Source organism: Cetorhinus maximus, chromosome 12, assembly GCF_964194155.1.
Source record: "Cetorhinus maximus chromosome 12, sCetMax3.hap1.1, whole genome shotgun sequence".
NCBI lineage: Eukaryota > Metazoa > Chordata > Chondrichthyes > Lamniformes > Cetorhinidae > Cetorhinus > Cetorhinus maximus.
In genome coordinates, this window is record NC_135890.1 from 22,669,254 (window position 1) to 22,685,306 (window position 16,053).

Genomic DNA, 16,053 nt, shown 5'->3' on the forward strand with positions numbered 1-16,053 from the left:
GCAGATTTCCTTCCCTAAAGGACATTAGTGAACCAGATGGGCTTTTACAACAATCGACAATGGTTTCATGGTCATCATTAGACTTTTAATTCCATATTTTTAATTAATTCAAATTTCACCCAGGTCCCCAGAGCTTTACCCTGGGCCTCTGGATTACCAGTCCAATGACAATACCACTACACTATCACCTCCCCCAATGTGATAATTACTAGATAATCCATTTTTGTGATGGTGATTGAGGAATAAATATTGGCCTGGACACCAGCTCTTCCCTGCTCTTCTTTGAAATAGTGCCTTGGAATCTTTTATGTCCACACAAGCAGGTAGATGGGGGTCTCGGTTTAATGTCTCAACCGAAAAATGGCACCTCCAACAGTGCAGTACTCCCTGGGTACTGCACTGGAATCCCAGCCTTGATTTTTGTGCTCAAGTCCTAGAGTGGGACCTGAACCCAGAACCTTGTGACTCAGAGGCAAGAGTGTACCAGCTGGGCCGCAGCTGTAAGTATAAGAGACCATTGCCCTGGGAATCAGCGGTCCCAGGATGACTCAGGGGCCTTTGGGAATAAAAGTCAGAGAAGAACAAAAACAAATCAGGAAAACCAAGCCTGCCTGCTGCTGCACTCAGGATCTGGGTAACTGAGCTTCTCGTAAACACATGACATCGAAAATGCTTGAATAAGAAGCAAAGGACAAAGAAATGGCTTTTAAAAGGGAATTAGAAATTGCGAAGATAGAAAAGGAGGAAAGAGAAAGAGAATTCCAACTGAAAATGCTGGCAGTTAGAAAAGAGATGTCAGTAGGTGAGGAAGGATTTGTCACTAGAGTAGAACCCAGTGGGGTTATGTTTAAATTTGTACAAGTTCTTCCAAAGTTCAAGGAAACAGATATTGAAGCATTCTTTATTTCATCTGATAAGCTAGCTAAACAGATGAAATGGCCACAAGAAAACTGGACAGTACTATTACAATCTAAGCTATTAGGTAGAGGGCTTGAGGTTTTTTTGCTTCGCTTTCAGAAAAAGCTATTTTGAGTGCATATGAGTTGGTTCCTGAAGGATACAGGCAGGAATTTAGGAATATGAGAAGACAGCCCGGGAAAACTTATCCTGAGTTTGAAAGAGTAAAACAAAGTAATTTTGACCAGTGGACACGGACATTCAAAATAGAGACAATAGGGAAGTAATTCTTTTGGAAGACTTTAAAGATTCAACCCCTTCAGTAGTGAGAGTTCACATGGAGGAACAGAGGGTTGATTCTGTAAGACAAGTAGCAAAGATAGTGATGATTATGACTTAGTTCATAGAGCTAAACCATTTTTCCGTCACCCTTTCAAAGGATAAAAAGTGGGAAGGTGAAAGGAAGGCAGGTAGTCAGGGAAGAGAAGGAATGGCTGGATGTTACCAGGAAGTTTTTTTTCAGAACAAAAAGGAAAGTGCTGAAGGTAGAAGTGACATTTGAAAATTGAGGTGTTTTCATTGTAATAAAGTGGGGCACACAAAGTCAGTGTGTCGGAGATTGCAGGAAAAATCTGTAGGAATATGAGGGGAATAGATAGAGTGGACAGGATAAAATTGTTTCCCTTGATGGAGAATTCTAGAACCAGGGGACATAGATTCAAGATAAGTGGCAAAAGGTGTAGGGGGAACATGAGAAAGAACTTTTTTACACAGAGGGTAGTGGGTGTCTGAAATTTGCTGCCCAAGTTGGAGGTAGAGGCAGAAACTTTAAACTCTTTTAAAAAGTACCTGGATCTGCACCTTAAATGCTGTAAGCTGCAGGGCTCTGGGCCGGGTGCAGGAAGGTGGGATTAGAAAGGGCACCTAGGTGTCCTCGGGCTGGCATGGACAAGATGGGCCAAATGGCCTCCTTCTGTGCTGTAACTTTTCTATGGTTCTATGGTTCTATCATTCTGCTTCCCTGCATTGATGTTTAAAATGTAAAGTCCAGACAGAGGCCCCCTTCTTCCGGGTGCTTCTAATTCACAGCAAGAAATTAAAAGCCGAGTAGAAGTTTTTTCCTGATATTCTGGCGAGAAGTTTCTCTGGTCGATAGCTTCTTGAGTTGCAAGGTCAATCTACCGACATTGGAAACAAGATGGTCCCAGAGCTGCTCCAGAGATAAGAGTACTGAATGGGTCCAAACCAGCCTGTGGTATCAGTTACCCCTGCAATGTTTCACATTTGGGCCTTTTGCTCTCCATATACCTCTGAGACAGCAGGCTCAGAGTTCAATGGATGGAAAACGGAATGCAGGAGGCAGAATTCCTCAGAGAATCCTAGAAACATCTGAAAAGTAACGGACTGCCAGTGTCTGCTCCAAATTTGTTCCCCCTGAATGCACATGCACCTATATTCCATACTTCAAAACCCAGACTTTTTAGGCTCCATTCCTGATAAATCAACATTTTGTTTTCTTCTCTAATCACCAATAAAGAAATATTCTCTGATTGGCAGAACGTAATAAGTAGTGTTCTCCAGCGATCTGTACTGGGGTTTTAGCTTTTCACTATTTTTATCAATGACTTGGATGATGGAATGGAAAATTGCATATCCAAGTTTGCAGATGGCAAAATATGGCAAACGGAGCTCAAGGTGGAGAAGTGTGAGGTCATCCATGGGCCTAAGAAAGATAAATCAGGGTAGCTTCTAAATGGTGAGAGTCTAGAAACTGCAAAAACAAATGGATCCGGCAGCCTAGGTAGACAATTTGCTAAAAACTGGTCTGTACAAAAGATAATCAAAAAACTAATGGTGGGGGGAGGGAGGGGGTGGAGGTTGGGGAGAGGTGGCGGTTGTAAACGACAGATTAAATATTTGAAAGGATTCCTCGTGCCAAGTGCTCATTGAATCATTTTCACTCTCTAATCTGGGAATACTGTGAATACTGTGCATGGGTAATCTGATTGGAAGTTTAAAATTCTTTGAAGCACAGACAGATAATAATACTGCAATCTGAATGCAAATGATGATTAATCAATTTCTCGCTTTACTCAGTCTTTCATTTCCACTTTGTTGACGTAAGTGAAAATTTGAAATGTCAGGTTCTGCATCACTCAAAGCATTTTTTATGAAGTGAGGCACGTCAATGCTGGGAATGGTACACTTTCCACATTGTCCCATCAAACACACCCAGGGCATGTACAGTACAGGTCAGATAGAGAGTAAAGCTACCTCTACAGTCTCATCAAACACACTCAGGAGAGGTGTGAGGATTTAAAGAGGATGCTGACAGAAATAAAGACAATGCTGGTGTAAGTGCTGCTTACAGTAACTCACATACTGCAGCTTCTTGTATCCCTCCACCAGACACAGTAATGCAGACAGCCCACATCACAACTAAGAAGTGGTCACCGATTGATTATTTTTCGTTCCAACAATGATACGAGTACAATAGATCAGATACTATCTGACCTGCCCGAACCCAGAAGCCCAAGGCCAGACCCAAATAAAGTCTCAAGCCTGATTCATATTTTATGTGCCTTGACCTCAGTGGTGGAAAAATATCAAATAGAGTTAGATCAGACAGCAGGGGTGGGGCATGGTAAAGAGGACTGTGGAGTTGTGGGTAGGGGGACATACCTTGCTTCTCCCTGCCCCAGAGGCAGTTTTAAATTCATTTTTAACATAAACACGTTTTTAGTTGGTGGAAGCAGGAGGCACTGAAGAATCCTGAGTGAAGTTGGCTCCATTCATCAGAAACAAATTTCCCAGAAGGGTTCTTCAACAGGCTTTAAACCTTTCATTAATACATACAAAGGGCCAAGGGCTAGACCTTAACTCTGTGCAATTGTGTAAAACAGATAGCGAGGTGGCAACCTGTTAACTTCAACAGAAACAAAAACGGGGAGAGGAGTGAAATGGGCTGCCAATTTGCTATCGCTTGTTTTACATTATTGGACACAGTCAAGATCCAGCCCTAGGCCCCTTATGGATGTTAATAAGGGGCCTAATATCCGATTTAGTCGGCCACCCAGTGCGCCTAATAGGTTGGCCCAATGAATTTAGCATTGACCCAAATGTACAGACTGGGTGCAAGTCCTCCCTCTGCTAAGTTGGTATAGGTCATGCCTGTTTTACATCCAAACAATGGGCACAATGCTAATCAATTTCTACCATGCTATTTCAACGGGGATCACTGGTGGGGAGACTCCCTCTGTAAAAGGCAGTTCCCTGATGGGGAGACTCCTACATAAGAGTGGTTATAAAATGTCTGTAAAATGCATACCAATTTCTACCCCTAGATCTGATTTCCTCTCTTCAACCCGCTCTTTGAGACCCCCCTTTCCATTGTGTCACCTCTATGCACTGGCCTCCTTGCCTTTATGATTTCCTTCCTCACTGCAGTCCCTTCTGTCTGTCCTGTCTCCTTCCAGGTGTAAAAGTCTGCACTCCTTGAAGCACAGTCCCTGACATGTTCCTCATTGCCATTCCCTGCTCCATTCTGTGAGCTCGTTCCCACGTGCCACATCCAAAACGAATGCCAGATCAGGACCCATTACCACTTCCTTTGGCTTTTGTACTATGAAACCTTTTGCCACTTAATTTCTCCTGCTCTCCGCCCTATCACAGACTTTCCCTCATGTTCTTGCTCCCTTTTCTTGCCTTTCATTTGCTCAAAACCTATTACATGTCTATCGTTCTTCCGTTCTGATGAAAGGTCACAATCTGAAATGTTAACTCTGTTTCTCTTCACAAATGTTCCCTGGCCTGCTGAGCGTTTCCAACATTTCTGTTTTTAGGCCAGATCAGGGCTCCCTGAGCACAGTGAGTAAATGTTCCCAGAATAGATTGTCACAGTGCCCGGGAGGCACTGAGAGCAAAACCAAGGAGCATCTCAGGGAAGCGGAAGCATGTCAGAAGGAGAACTGAGAATCACCAGAGTGTCACACCTGAGTAATGTATTGAAGGTGAGTGAATGTACCAGTAAGGCTACCAAATGGAATGTAGCTTCATATTAGCTGTACCAGTACTTGTAACTGTGTGTGTTTGTCAGTATAAGTGCCACTTTGTTTGGATGTAAAACAGGCAAATGGATGTTTGGATGTCTGTCAGTGTCTGAACTCTATGGGCTCTAGAGGGTGTGTGAGAGTGGAAATAGATGTGTACCCAATTGCCGTGGGTGTATGGTGTGGTGCATATTAATGAGTATATGTATAAATGAATGTATGTATATCTGGATGTCTGCTTGTATGTATATATGAATGAATTGATAATATTATATGTAGATGTGTGGGGGATCATTATGGGCATGTACGTGTATGTACATAGCAATATGACGCTTAGATTGAGAGGGTGTGTAGTTAGAGATATGTATAGATGTGTGTATGAGGAATGGGGTTATATGTATATTGATCTATGTGTCTGTGCATGTTTGCATGCGGAGGTGTGTGTATGGTGATGTGTATGTGCAAATAGATGGGTATGTGTGTGTGTGTAAATGGATGTATGTGCGGTTCGGAGTATCTGAGGGATGGGTGTGTGCACATAAGGATGGGTATGTAATTGTGTGTGTGCCTGGATGTAAATGTATGCATGTGTGTAGGTGGGTGTAGGCGGATGGGAGTACTATGTATGTGTGAATGGCACGTTTGACACAGCTGACCACACTACCCTCCTCCAACATTCTTTGCCATTATCCAGCTGGCTCCATTTCTTTCTATCCAGTTGTTGCCATAAAATCTCCTGCAATGGCTTCTTATTCCGCTTCTGCAGTGTTAACTCTGGTGTTCTCCATGCACATATTCTTGGCCCCCTCCTATTTCTCCTCTACATGCTGGCCCTCAGTGACATCATCCAAAAACGTGCCAAGTTCCACGTGTATGCTGCCCATACCCAGTTTTACTTTGGCACCACTTCTTTTGACAACATCCACTGCCTCTGATTTGTCATGCTTCTTGTTTTACATGTAGTATTGGATCAGCAGAAATTTACACCAATTGTGTCCCTGCGACAAACTCCACTGAGGATTTCAATGAAGAGTGCAGAAGGGCATGCCAGGAGCAGCAGCAGGCATATCTAAAAATGAGGAGCCAACCTGGTGAAGCTATAACACAGGACTACTTGCATGCCAAACAGTGGAAACAGCATGTGGTAGACAGAGCTAAGTGATCCCACAACCAATGGATCAGATCAAAGCTCTACAGTCCTGCCATATCTAGTTATGAATGGTGGTGGACAATTAAACAACTAACCAGAGGAGGAGGCTTCACAAACATCCTCATCCTCATTGATGGGGGAGCCCAGCACATCAGTGCACAAGGACAAAGACAATGCATTTGCAACAATCTTTAGCCAGAAATACTGAGTGGGTGGCCCATCTCAGGGGCCTTCTCCTGCGGTCCCCAGCATCACAGATGCCAGTCTTCAACTAATTTTATGTACTCCATATGATATCATGAAACAGCTTAAGGCACTGGATACTGCAAAGGCTATGAGCCATGATAACATCCCAACTGTAGTACTGAAGACTTGTGCTCCAGAACTAGCCACACCCATAGCCAAGCTGTTCCAGTACAGCTACAACACTAGTATCTATCTGACAGTGAGAAATTGCCTAGGTATGTCCTGCCCACAAAAGCAGTCAAATCCAATCCAGCCAATTACCACCCCATCAATTTACTCTCGATCATCAGCAAAGTGATGGAAGGTTTCGTCAATAGTGCTATCAAGTGGCACTAATCCAGCAATAATTTGTTCACTGATGCTCAGTTTAGGTTCTGCCAGGGACACTTTACAGCCTTGGTCCAAACATGAACAAAAGAGCTGAACTCCAGAGGTGAGGTGAGAGTGGCTGTCCTTGACATCAAGGCAGCATTTTACTGAGTGTGGCATCAAGAAGCCTTAGCAAAACTGAAGTCAATGGGAATCAGTGGGATAACTCTCCGCTGGTTGGAGTCATATCTATCACAAAGGAAGGTGGCTGCGGTTATTGGCGGTCAATCACATCAGTCCCAGGACATCACCGCAGGAGTTCCTCAGGGTAGTGTCCTAGGCCCAACCATCTTCAGCTGCTTCATCAATGACCTTCCTTTCATCATAAGGTCAGAAGTGAAGATATTCGTTGACAGTGCTCAGTACCATTTGTGACTCCTCAGATATTGAAGCAGTCTGTGTCCATATACAGCAAGACCTGGACAATATTCAGGCTTGGTCTGATAAGCGGCAAGTAACATTTGCACCACACAAGTGCCAGGCAATAACCATCTCCAACAAGAGTGAATCTAACCATCTCTTCTTGACATTCGATGGCATTACCATCACTGAATCTTCCACCATCAATATCCTGGGGGTTACAATTGGCCATAAAATTAACTGGACCAGCCATGTAAATACTGTGGCTACAAGAGCAGGTCAGAGGCTGGCAGTTCAACAGTGAGTAATTTACCTCCTGACTCTCCAAAGCCTGTCCACCATCTACAAGGCACAGTTCAGGAATGTGATAGAATAGTCTCCAATTGCCTGGATAAGTCCACCTCCCATAACACGCAAAAAGCTCAACACCATCCAGGACAAAGCAGCCGGTTTGATCAGCATCTCATCCACCACCTTAAACATTCAGTCCCTCCATCATCTTCCAAAGGACAATTAGATGTCCAGAAGGCATTTGATAAAGTTCCACGTCAAAGGTCATTGCAGAAAATAAAAGTTTATGGTATAGGGGGTAATATATTGACATGAATAGAAGATTGGCTGGACAACAGGAAACAGAGAGTAGGCATAAATAGGTATTTTTCAGATTGGCAAGATGTAATGAGTAATGTGCCACAGGGATCAGTGCTGGGACCTCAACTATTTACAATTTATATAAATGACTTGGATGAAGGGATGGATGGGATGGCTGCCAAATTTGCTGATGACAGAAAGGTAGGAAAGTAAGTTGTGAAGAGGACAGAAGGAGGCTACAAAAAGGTATAGATAGGTTAAGTGAGTGGGCAAAGATCTGACAAATGGGGTATAATGTGGGAAATGTGAAATTGTCCATTTTGGCAGGAAGAATAAAAGCAAGACATGTTACCTAAATGGTGAGAGATTTCACAGCTCTGAGATGCAGAGGGATCGGGCTGCCTTAGTGCATGAATGCAGGTACAGCAATTAATTAGGAAAGCTAATAGAATGTTATCATTTATTGCAAGGGGAATTAAATAAAAAAGTAGGGAGGTTATGCTTCAGTTATACAGTGCACTAGTGAGACCACACCTGGAGTACTGTGTACAGTATTGGTCACTTTATTTAAGGAAATATGTAAATGCATTGGAAGCAGTTCAAAGAAGGTTTACCAGGCTAATACTTGGAATGGGTGGGTTGTCTTATGAGGAAAGTTTGGACAGTCTAGACTTGTATCCACTGGAGTTTAAAAGAGTAAGAGATGACTTGATTGAAACATATAAGATGCTGAGGGGTCTTGACAGGGTGGATGTGGAGAGGATGTTTCCTCTTGTGAGAGAATCTAGAACTCAAGATCACTGTTTAAAAATAAGGGGTCGCCCATTTAAAACGGAGATGAGGTGAAATTTTTTCACTCAGAGGGTCGTGAGTCTTTGGAACTCTCTTCCTGAAAAGGTGGTGGAAGCAGAGTCTTTGAATATTTTTAAGGCAAAGGTGGATAGATTCTTGGTAAGCAAGGGGATGATAGGTTATTGGGGGTAGGTGGGATGCAGATTTGAGGTTACTATCGGATCAGCCATGACCTTATTAAATGGCAGAGCAGGCAGAAGGGGCCGAATGGCCCATTCCTGCTCTTTGTTCGTATGTTCATATAAATTCTGGCCTTGCCAGTGCACTCACATCCCATGAAAGAATGGAAACAAAAATTCTCTAGTTACTGACTCCATCCCTCTCCTCACCAGTCTCTGAGGCTGGACCAGATGGTTCACACCACTGATGTCCTATTTGACCTTAAGCTGCGCTTAAGAACATAAACACTAGGAGGGGTAGGCCTACAGCCCATCGAGCTTGCTTCACTATTCAGTAAGAACATGGCTGAACCTTTACCTCAACTCTGTTTACCTACTTTATCCCATAGCCCTAGATTCCCTTAGTGCCCAAAAATCTATCAATTCTAGTCTTCAATATACTGAGCATCCCCAGGCCTCTGGAATAGAGAATCCCAAAGATTTACAACAACCTGATTGAAGAAATTTCGCTGCATCTGGGTCCTAAATGACTGATCCTTTAACCTGAGACTATGATCCTCAATTCTAAGCTCTCCAGCCAGCAGAAAGTGTTTCAGCATCTATCCTGTCAAGCCCTCTGAGAATTTTATCAGTTTCCATAGGAACAGCTCTCATTTTTCTAACTCTAGAGAATATAGGTCTAGTCTGCCCAATCTCCTCATAGGATAATCCTTTCATCTCAGGAATCAATCTAGTAAACTTCACTGAACCCTCTCTAAGGCAAATGTTCTTACGGTCAGGTGTCTGTAATGGCCCTGGTGGCTGGAGATCTAATTAGTTACAAACTTTCTGCCGGCGAGATGCACTCAGCCTACATCTCAGCCAATTTCCATTACTAAGGCTGTCTAGTTTTATTTCCCTAACATCATCCATCACTAATACCTGCCTCAGCTCAGCTGATCTGAAACACTCATCTATGACTATGTAACCTCTTGTCCTGACTAATCTAATACTCTCCTGGCTGAATGCCCACCTTACACCCACATAAACTTGAGCTCATCAAAAATCTGCTGCATGTATCCTAACTCACCAATTTTTATTCATCCATCACCCTGTGTTTCCTCACCTTCACTGGCTCCCAGTCCAGCAACACCATTTTAATCTTCTCATCCTTGTGTTCAAATCCCTCCATGATCTCACCCCTCTCTATCTTTGTAGGTTCTTCCAACCCTTTATTCCTCCGAGATCTTTGCACTTCTCCAATCTGACCTCTTGAGTATTTGATTTTAGTCATACTACCATTGATGGCTATGCCTTCAGCTGTCTAGGCCCTAAATGCTAGAATTTCCTCCCTAAACCTCTCATCTGCCTTTCTACCTCTCTCTCCTCCTTTAAGATGCTCCTCAAAACCTAATTACCTTTTGGCCACTGGTCATAGTATCTTATGTGGTTTGTGTCAAATTTAGTTTGATAACATTCCTCTGAAGGGCCTTAGGACGTTACATAGAGTGTACGGCACATAAACAGACCATTTGCCCAGCTGTTCCATATCAGTGCTTATGTTTCACATATACCTCCTCTGACCTATCGTCATTTAACTCTATCTGCGTAACCTTCCATTCTTTTCTCCCTCATGTGTTTACCCAATTTCCCCTTAAATGAATCTATCACCTCTTTCGTTTTAAGGCGCTCTCTAAAACCAACCTCATTGACCTAGCATTTGGTAATTCGTTATAATATCTCCATTTATGGCTCAACAAATTTTGTTTCATAACATGCCTTTAGATATTTTACCATATTAAATACCTGCAACAGTGACGACATTTCAAAAGTATTTCACTGGATGTAAAGCACTTTGAGATGTCTGCTGGTCGTGAAAGGTGCTGTATTAATGCAAGTTGTTCCTTAAATAAATGCGAGTTGTTATATATATTGGGTGGGTGTAAGTGTGTGCCTGTGTATGGGAGTGTATGTAGTTGGGCGTGTGAATGCTTGTGTGTCTATGCATATGTATATGGGTGTGTCTAGTTGTGTGCGTTTGCAGTTGTGCTGTGGAGATGGGTGTGTGGTGGGGGAAGGGAGTAATTATATTTCATTGTGAAATAAAGATCAATAAATAACACAAATCACATGTTAACATCAAAGATGGGATTCTAATTCTAATTTCAGAACAGGCCGCGCTAACCGCATATCAGACCCTGAAACAAGCCGCTATACTTTAAAAACATGTATAAATATCATTGACAATCCACCAGGCCCAGTACTGACTGCCCTTTAGCAGTTCCAGTCATGGCCTGCGATATTTTCATCCTTGAGACATTCTCTAACAAAACGGCTTAGCATCTTTAGCCTTACCGGCAAACCATTGCAATGTTTAACATTAAATTAAATTATTATTTTTTTTTTAAATCGCAACATTCAGATGGTGTATTGTGTGTGGGTTTTGCTAATCATTAATAGGAAACAATAACAGATTTAATGTTGAAATGCAGCACAGTAGTCAGAAGTAACGGCCGCATGGATATGAATACATTTTGAAAAATATTTAAAATCTGCTCTTACCTGCAGCCCGGAGGGGAGAGAGAGTGGAAGGTTGACAGGGAAAACATCTCTGTGGGATCCGCCATCTTCTGACGCAAAAAATAACCCAAGGACACAAGAGCCTTTGCAATTGATGGGAGGAGAGGCAAAAAAAATAAATAAAATCAAAGCTTCCAATTCAGGGAGAAACCGCAATCCGGGCTCTTCACAAGCATCAGGAGCTTCGATGGTGGGAACAAATAATTGACTCTACTAAATTCTAACCGGCACAAATGTGGAAATATATTGACATATGCTATATATAAACATTATATTACGAGGGACCAACCAGCACCGCTGAACACCTGGACCCCGGTACTAACGCGGCTGCATCACCGCGATGTCCCGGGACCGCTGCCCTGCGCACTTGGGGCACTGGTTTGCGTCGAAAATTAATGTTCTGCTTTTTTTTGTTGCGGAGAACGAGGGGTTTTTTTTTTGGAGGCTACATAACCGCAATGCAAACCAGCTCGGCTCTTGCTGCACCCAGCTCCTCACATTGACTGTGCAGAGGGATGCTGCAGATGAAGCGAGGGGGAGGGGGGATTAACACGTCACGGTGTGGAAAGGAATTATTTTATTCCCCCACCCCATCTCTTTATAAATAACCCACAAGCTGCCGAGTTTGCCCTACAGTGATCCTCAACGCCCGTCACTGAGAACTGATTCAAAGGGGAGATTGGAACTAGGAGCTGTCCACAGCCCCGTGGTACTGAATTTCAACAGCTCCCGCGGTCACGGGGCGCCAACATTAACTTCTAAGCCACGAATTGAACAATTTGGATTCATAAAGCGCCTTTACCCTAGTACAACCATTATCGAACAAAACTTGACCCCAATCCGCGTAAAGAGATATCATAGCAGAAGACCAAAAGCGCGGTCAAAGTGGCTTTTAAAAGACTTGCACTTATTTAACATCTTTCAGGTGTTAGGGCTCTCCGAGGCACTTTATAAACAATGAGGTATCCATGAGCAATCAAGGCTGTGATGTAGGTAAGAAAAGCCTAAAGGAGACGTGGAGCTACAGGGAGGGAATTTCAAAACTTGTAGTGATGCATATCTCACCTTTTTATTGTGAGTTTAACATCTTCAGCATGGACAAGGGGAAAATTATTACATTCTTGTTGCTTGTATACCTGGTTGACATCTATTCAAGGCTCGTGTCAAATGATCCCCATAAGAATAAGTCAGAAATCCTGGTGGTTCCAAGAAATTAAATGCTAGTCGACGTTGACTTTTTTTTAAAGAGCACTAATAGCTTTGCCATGATTGTTGCTCAGTGACTTACAGGTGAAGTGCTGCTGGGCTGTGGACATGGAGGAAAGGTGTGCACCTGCATTGAAAGAATTCGGGAACTAGTGTGTAGGAGAAAGCTAATTCAAAAGCGATGTGCTGTGCATGCTGGAAATCTGAAATATAAACAGAAAATAGTGGAAATACCTAGCAGGTCAGGCAGCATCCGAGGAGAAAGAGTTTCTTCGGCCTTGCGCCATTATCTCCTATGCCATTTAAATTCTCTAACCTTCCACCCTAACACAGACATTCCCTTCTGTTCTTCCCTCCCTCTCCCTCTGTACTTGCTTGAAACCTGTTCAGTTTCTAAATTTTTCCAGCTCTGACGAAAGAACAGTGACCTGAAATGTTAACTATATTTCTCTCTTTACAGAAGTTGCCTGACTTACTGCATGTTCCTAACAATTTCAGTTTTTATTGCGAAAAGAACTGCATGTTTAAAAACAAAAGTAAAGGGTTTAATGTAGACAGCCATTAAAATACAAAGGATAAATCTTTTCACAAACATCCCATTTTACTCAATATTACTTCAGGAAACAAGCGATATTGAATACTGTGGGCTGAAATCTTAAAATCAGCTTGTGCAGGGGAAAAGTGAAAAAAACAAACATTATGAATAAAAATAAGTAGCTATGGACATAATCCAAACCAAATTCCACATTGATGGATTCTGTTTGTCAGCTCTAAGTGAATGATATGCTACAGTTAAAATAATGCAAATACCTTACATAGTCCAGGAAAAACAGTTGAACAGAGATTTCAAGCCAAAACCACAGCACTGAGATGAAGAAACCTCTGATCAAAATGTTTATTCAGGAAGAGTTCCAAAGAAACAAAACCCAATTTTAAGGATGGAGTAATTAACTTTATGAAATCTGCAATATGTTAGTTTTATATTAATTTTCATTACTCAACAAACTGATCTCAGAAAATTGCATGTAAAGATCAATATCAAACTTCGTCTTCAGATGAAGTCAATTTGGTTGGGAGAGGGATAATTGAGTGGGTACACGGGTGTAATTCATTCTCCCCTTTTAAAGTTTTAGATTCTGTCCATATTTTCTATCCTTATTATAAATTTGTATGTTCAATTTTATATTGGAACCTGCCTGCCTCATGTAAACTTGTTATAGCTCTTTAATTACATCATCCTGCAAGTGTTGATAAATGTATTCATGGGATGTGGGCGTCGTTTGCCTATCCCTAATTGCCCTTGAGAAGGTGGTGGTGAGCCACCTTTTTGAACCACTGCAGTCCATGTGGTGAAGGGACGTCCACCGTGCTGTCACTGAATTCCAGGATTTTGACCCAGTGACAGTGAAGGAATGACGATATAGTCCCAGATCAGAATGGTGAATGGCTTGAAGGGGAACTTGCAGGTGATGATGTTCCCTTGTCCATCTAGGTGGTCGAGGTCACAGATTTGGAAGATACTGTTGCAGCAGGCTTGGTGAGTTGTTGCAGTGCATCTTGTAGATGGTACACACTGTTGCCAATGTGCACCAGTGAAGGGAGTGGATGTTTAAGGTGTTGGTTGGGGTGCCCATCAAGCAGACTGCTTTAGTTTGTATGGCGTCCAGCTTTGAGTGTTGTTGGAACTGCACTCATCCAGGCAAAAGTAGAGTATTCAATCACAGTATTGACTTGTGCCTTGTAGATGGTGGACAGGCTTTAGAGAGTCATGTGGTGAGATACCTGATTTTCTGTTGGAAAGTGCTTATCTCAGTGAGATGAATCATTTTGGAATGCAGGAATGCTGCTTTTGTAGCCACATATTTGTCGTTTAGATGGGGGAGGGTCAGTGATTACAAATCCATTTGAAAAGAGGTCCTTCGATGAAAAAGTTTGAGGATCACTATTAAATAATTTTCTAGGCATCACAAATGGGGAGTCAGTAACAAGCATAAGAAGAAATTTGATACATAACGGGTCAATATCTTGTGGCATTGCACATGGTAAGCTGTGGAATATGGTCCCTGTCTTCATTAGCAAAAGGCAAATAAATGGCAGCAGCTGGAAATCAGAAATACAATAGAAAGTGCTGGAAACATTCAACAGGTCAGACAGCAACATTTTCTTCATATTTTGAGTTGGTTGAGTTGAAAGCATTCAATGAATGCTTGTTGCCAGGTGCAATTGTAGATATTTTTTTAAAATGAAGGCTTTCACAGGAAAAGCATTTTAAAATAGATCAAATGCTTTGTGCATGCCCTAACAAATGCTTTCAGAATTTGTTGAGTTGTTTGAAAGGGAGATAGGTTAGTTGGGTATTTAGGGATCAGAGAAAGAGCAGTGAATTCCTCCTTATCTTGTTTGCAATCTTTGACACAGCTGACAACAGTATCCTCCTTCAAAGCCTCTCCACCGTCATCCAGCTGGGTGGGGCGGACCTGTCTGTTTCCATTCTCATCGTAGCTAGAATGTCACCAACAATGGCTTCTCCTCCTTTATCCATGCCCATCGTTATCTTTGGCTCCTATTACTCATCTATAGGAATCAGCAAATATTTTGGAAACACCAAAAAAAGTAGCCAAGAGATTGAAATGGTGTGTGTGGTCATCTGCTGCAGAACAAAAGAACATGTGGTGAGATGGGACTGCCAGGAAGGAGAGGGGGAAGGCCAAAGATCAGATGGAAGAATGTGGTGGTGAGAGAATTAAAGGGAGCAGGCTTGGAAGAATGGGTGACTGACACGAAGAGATGAGAATGGTTATCAACCAGCACTGTCGTGACCGTAAGTTTTTTTTATTCATTCAAGGGATGTGGGCTTTGCTGGCTGGACCAGCATTTGCTGCCCATCCCTATTTGCCCTTGAGAAGGTGGTGAGCTGCCTTCTTGAAGTCCATGTGGTGTAGGTACACCCACAGTGCTATTAGGGAGGGAGTTCCAGGATTTTGACCCAGCAATAGTGAAGGAACAGCGATATATTTCCAAGTCAGGATGGTGAGTGACTTGGAGGGGAACTTCCAGGTGGTGGTGTTCCGTGAATTCTTGCAGTGCATCATGTAGATGGTACACTGCTGCTAGTGTGTGTCAGTGGTGGAGAAAGTGGGTGTTTGTGCATGTGGTGCCAATCGAGCGGGCTGCTCTGTCCTAGATGGTGTCAAGCTTCTTGAGTGTTGGAGCTGCACTCATCCAGGCAAGTGGGGAGTACTCCATCACATTCCTGATTTGTGCCTTGTAGATGGTGGATAGGCTTTGGGAAGTCAGGTGAGATGAGTAAAATGGGAGAAGCTGAAAGAAGATACCACACCTTGGAGACATCATCTGAAAACACCATGAATTTTCACCTCTACACTGATAACACTCTGCTTGACCTTCAGCACCTCCTTCACTGTCTCTGAATGGTCAAACTGTTTGTCCAACATCAAGTACTAGATGAGCAGAAATTTTCTTCAATTAAACTGCCTTCTGTCCCTGCTACAAACTCCATCCCTCTCACTGGCAACTGTCTGAGGTTGAACTCGACTGCTCAAAGACTTGGTGTCAGATTTGACCCCAATATGAGCTTTCAATCACATATCCCCAATATCATCATCAACTATTTCCAATTCCGTAACATGGCCTA

The 16,053-nt window shown here is 42.7% G+C and overlaps 1 protein-coding gene across 1 annotated transcript in view; it reads right to left on the minus strand.

Moving 5' to 3' along the window:
• Positions 1 to 11,506, minus strand: part of mapk8ip2 (mitogen-activated protein kinase 8 interacting protein 2) — a 70,061-nt gene extending 58,555 nt beyond the window's left edge. The window contains exon 1 of the mRNA XM_078554009.1: positions 11,175 to 11,506. Within this exon, the coding sequence (XP_078410135.1) occupies positions 11,175 to 11,239 (65 nt within the window). The 5' untranslated portion in view covers positions 11,240 to 11,506. The remainder of the gene's footprint in view (positions 1 to 11,174) is intronic.
• Positions 11,507 to 16,053: the final 4,547 nt, after the last annotated feature.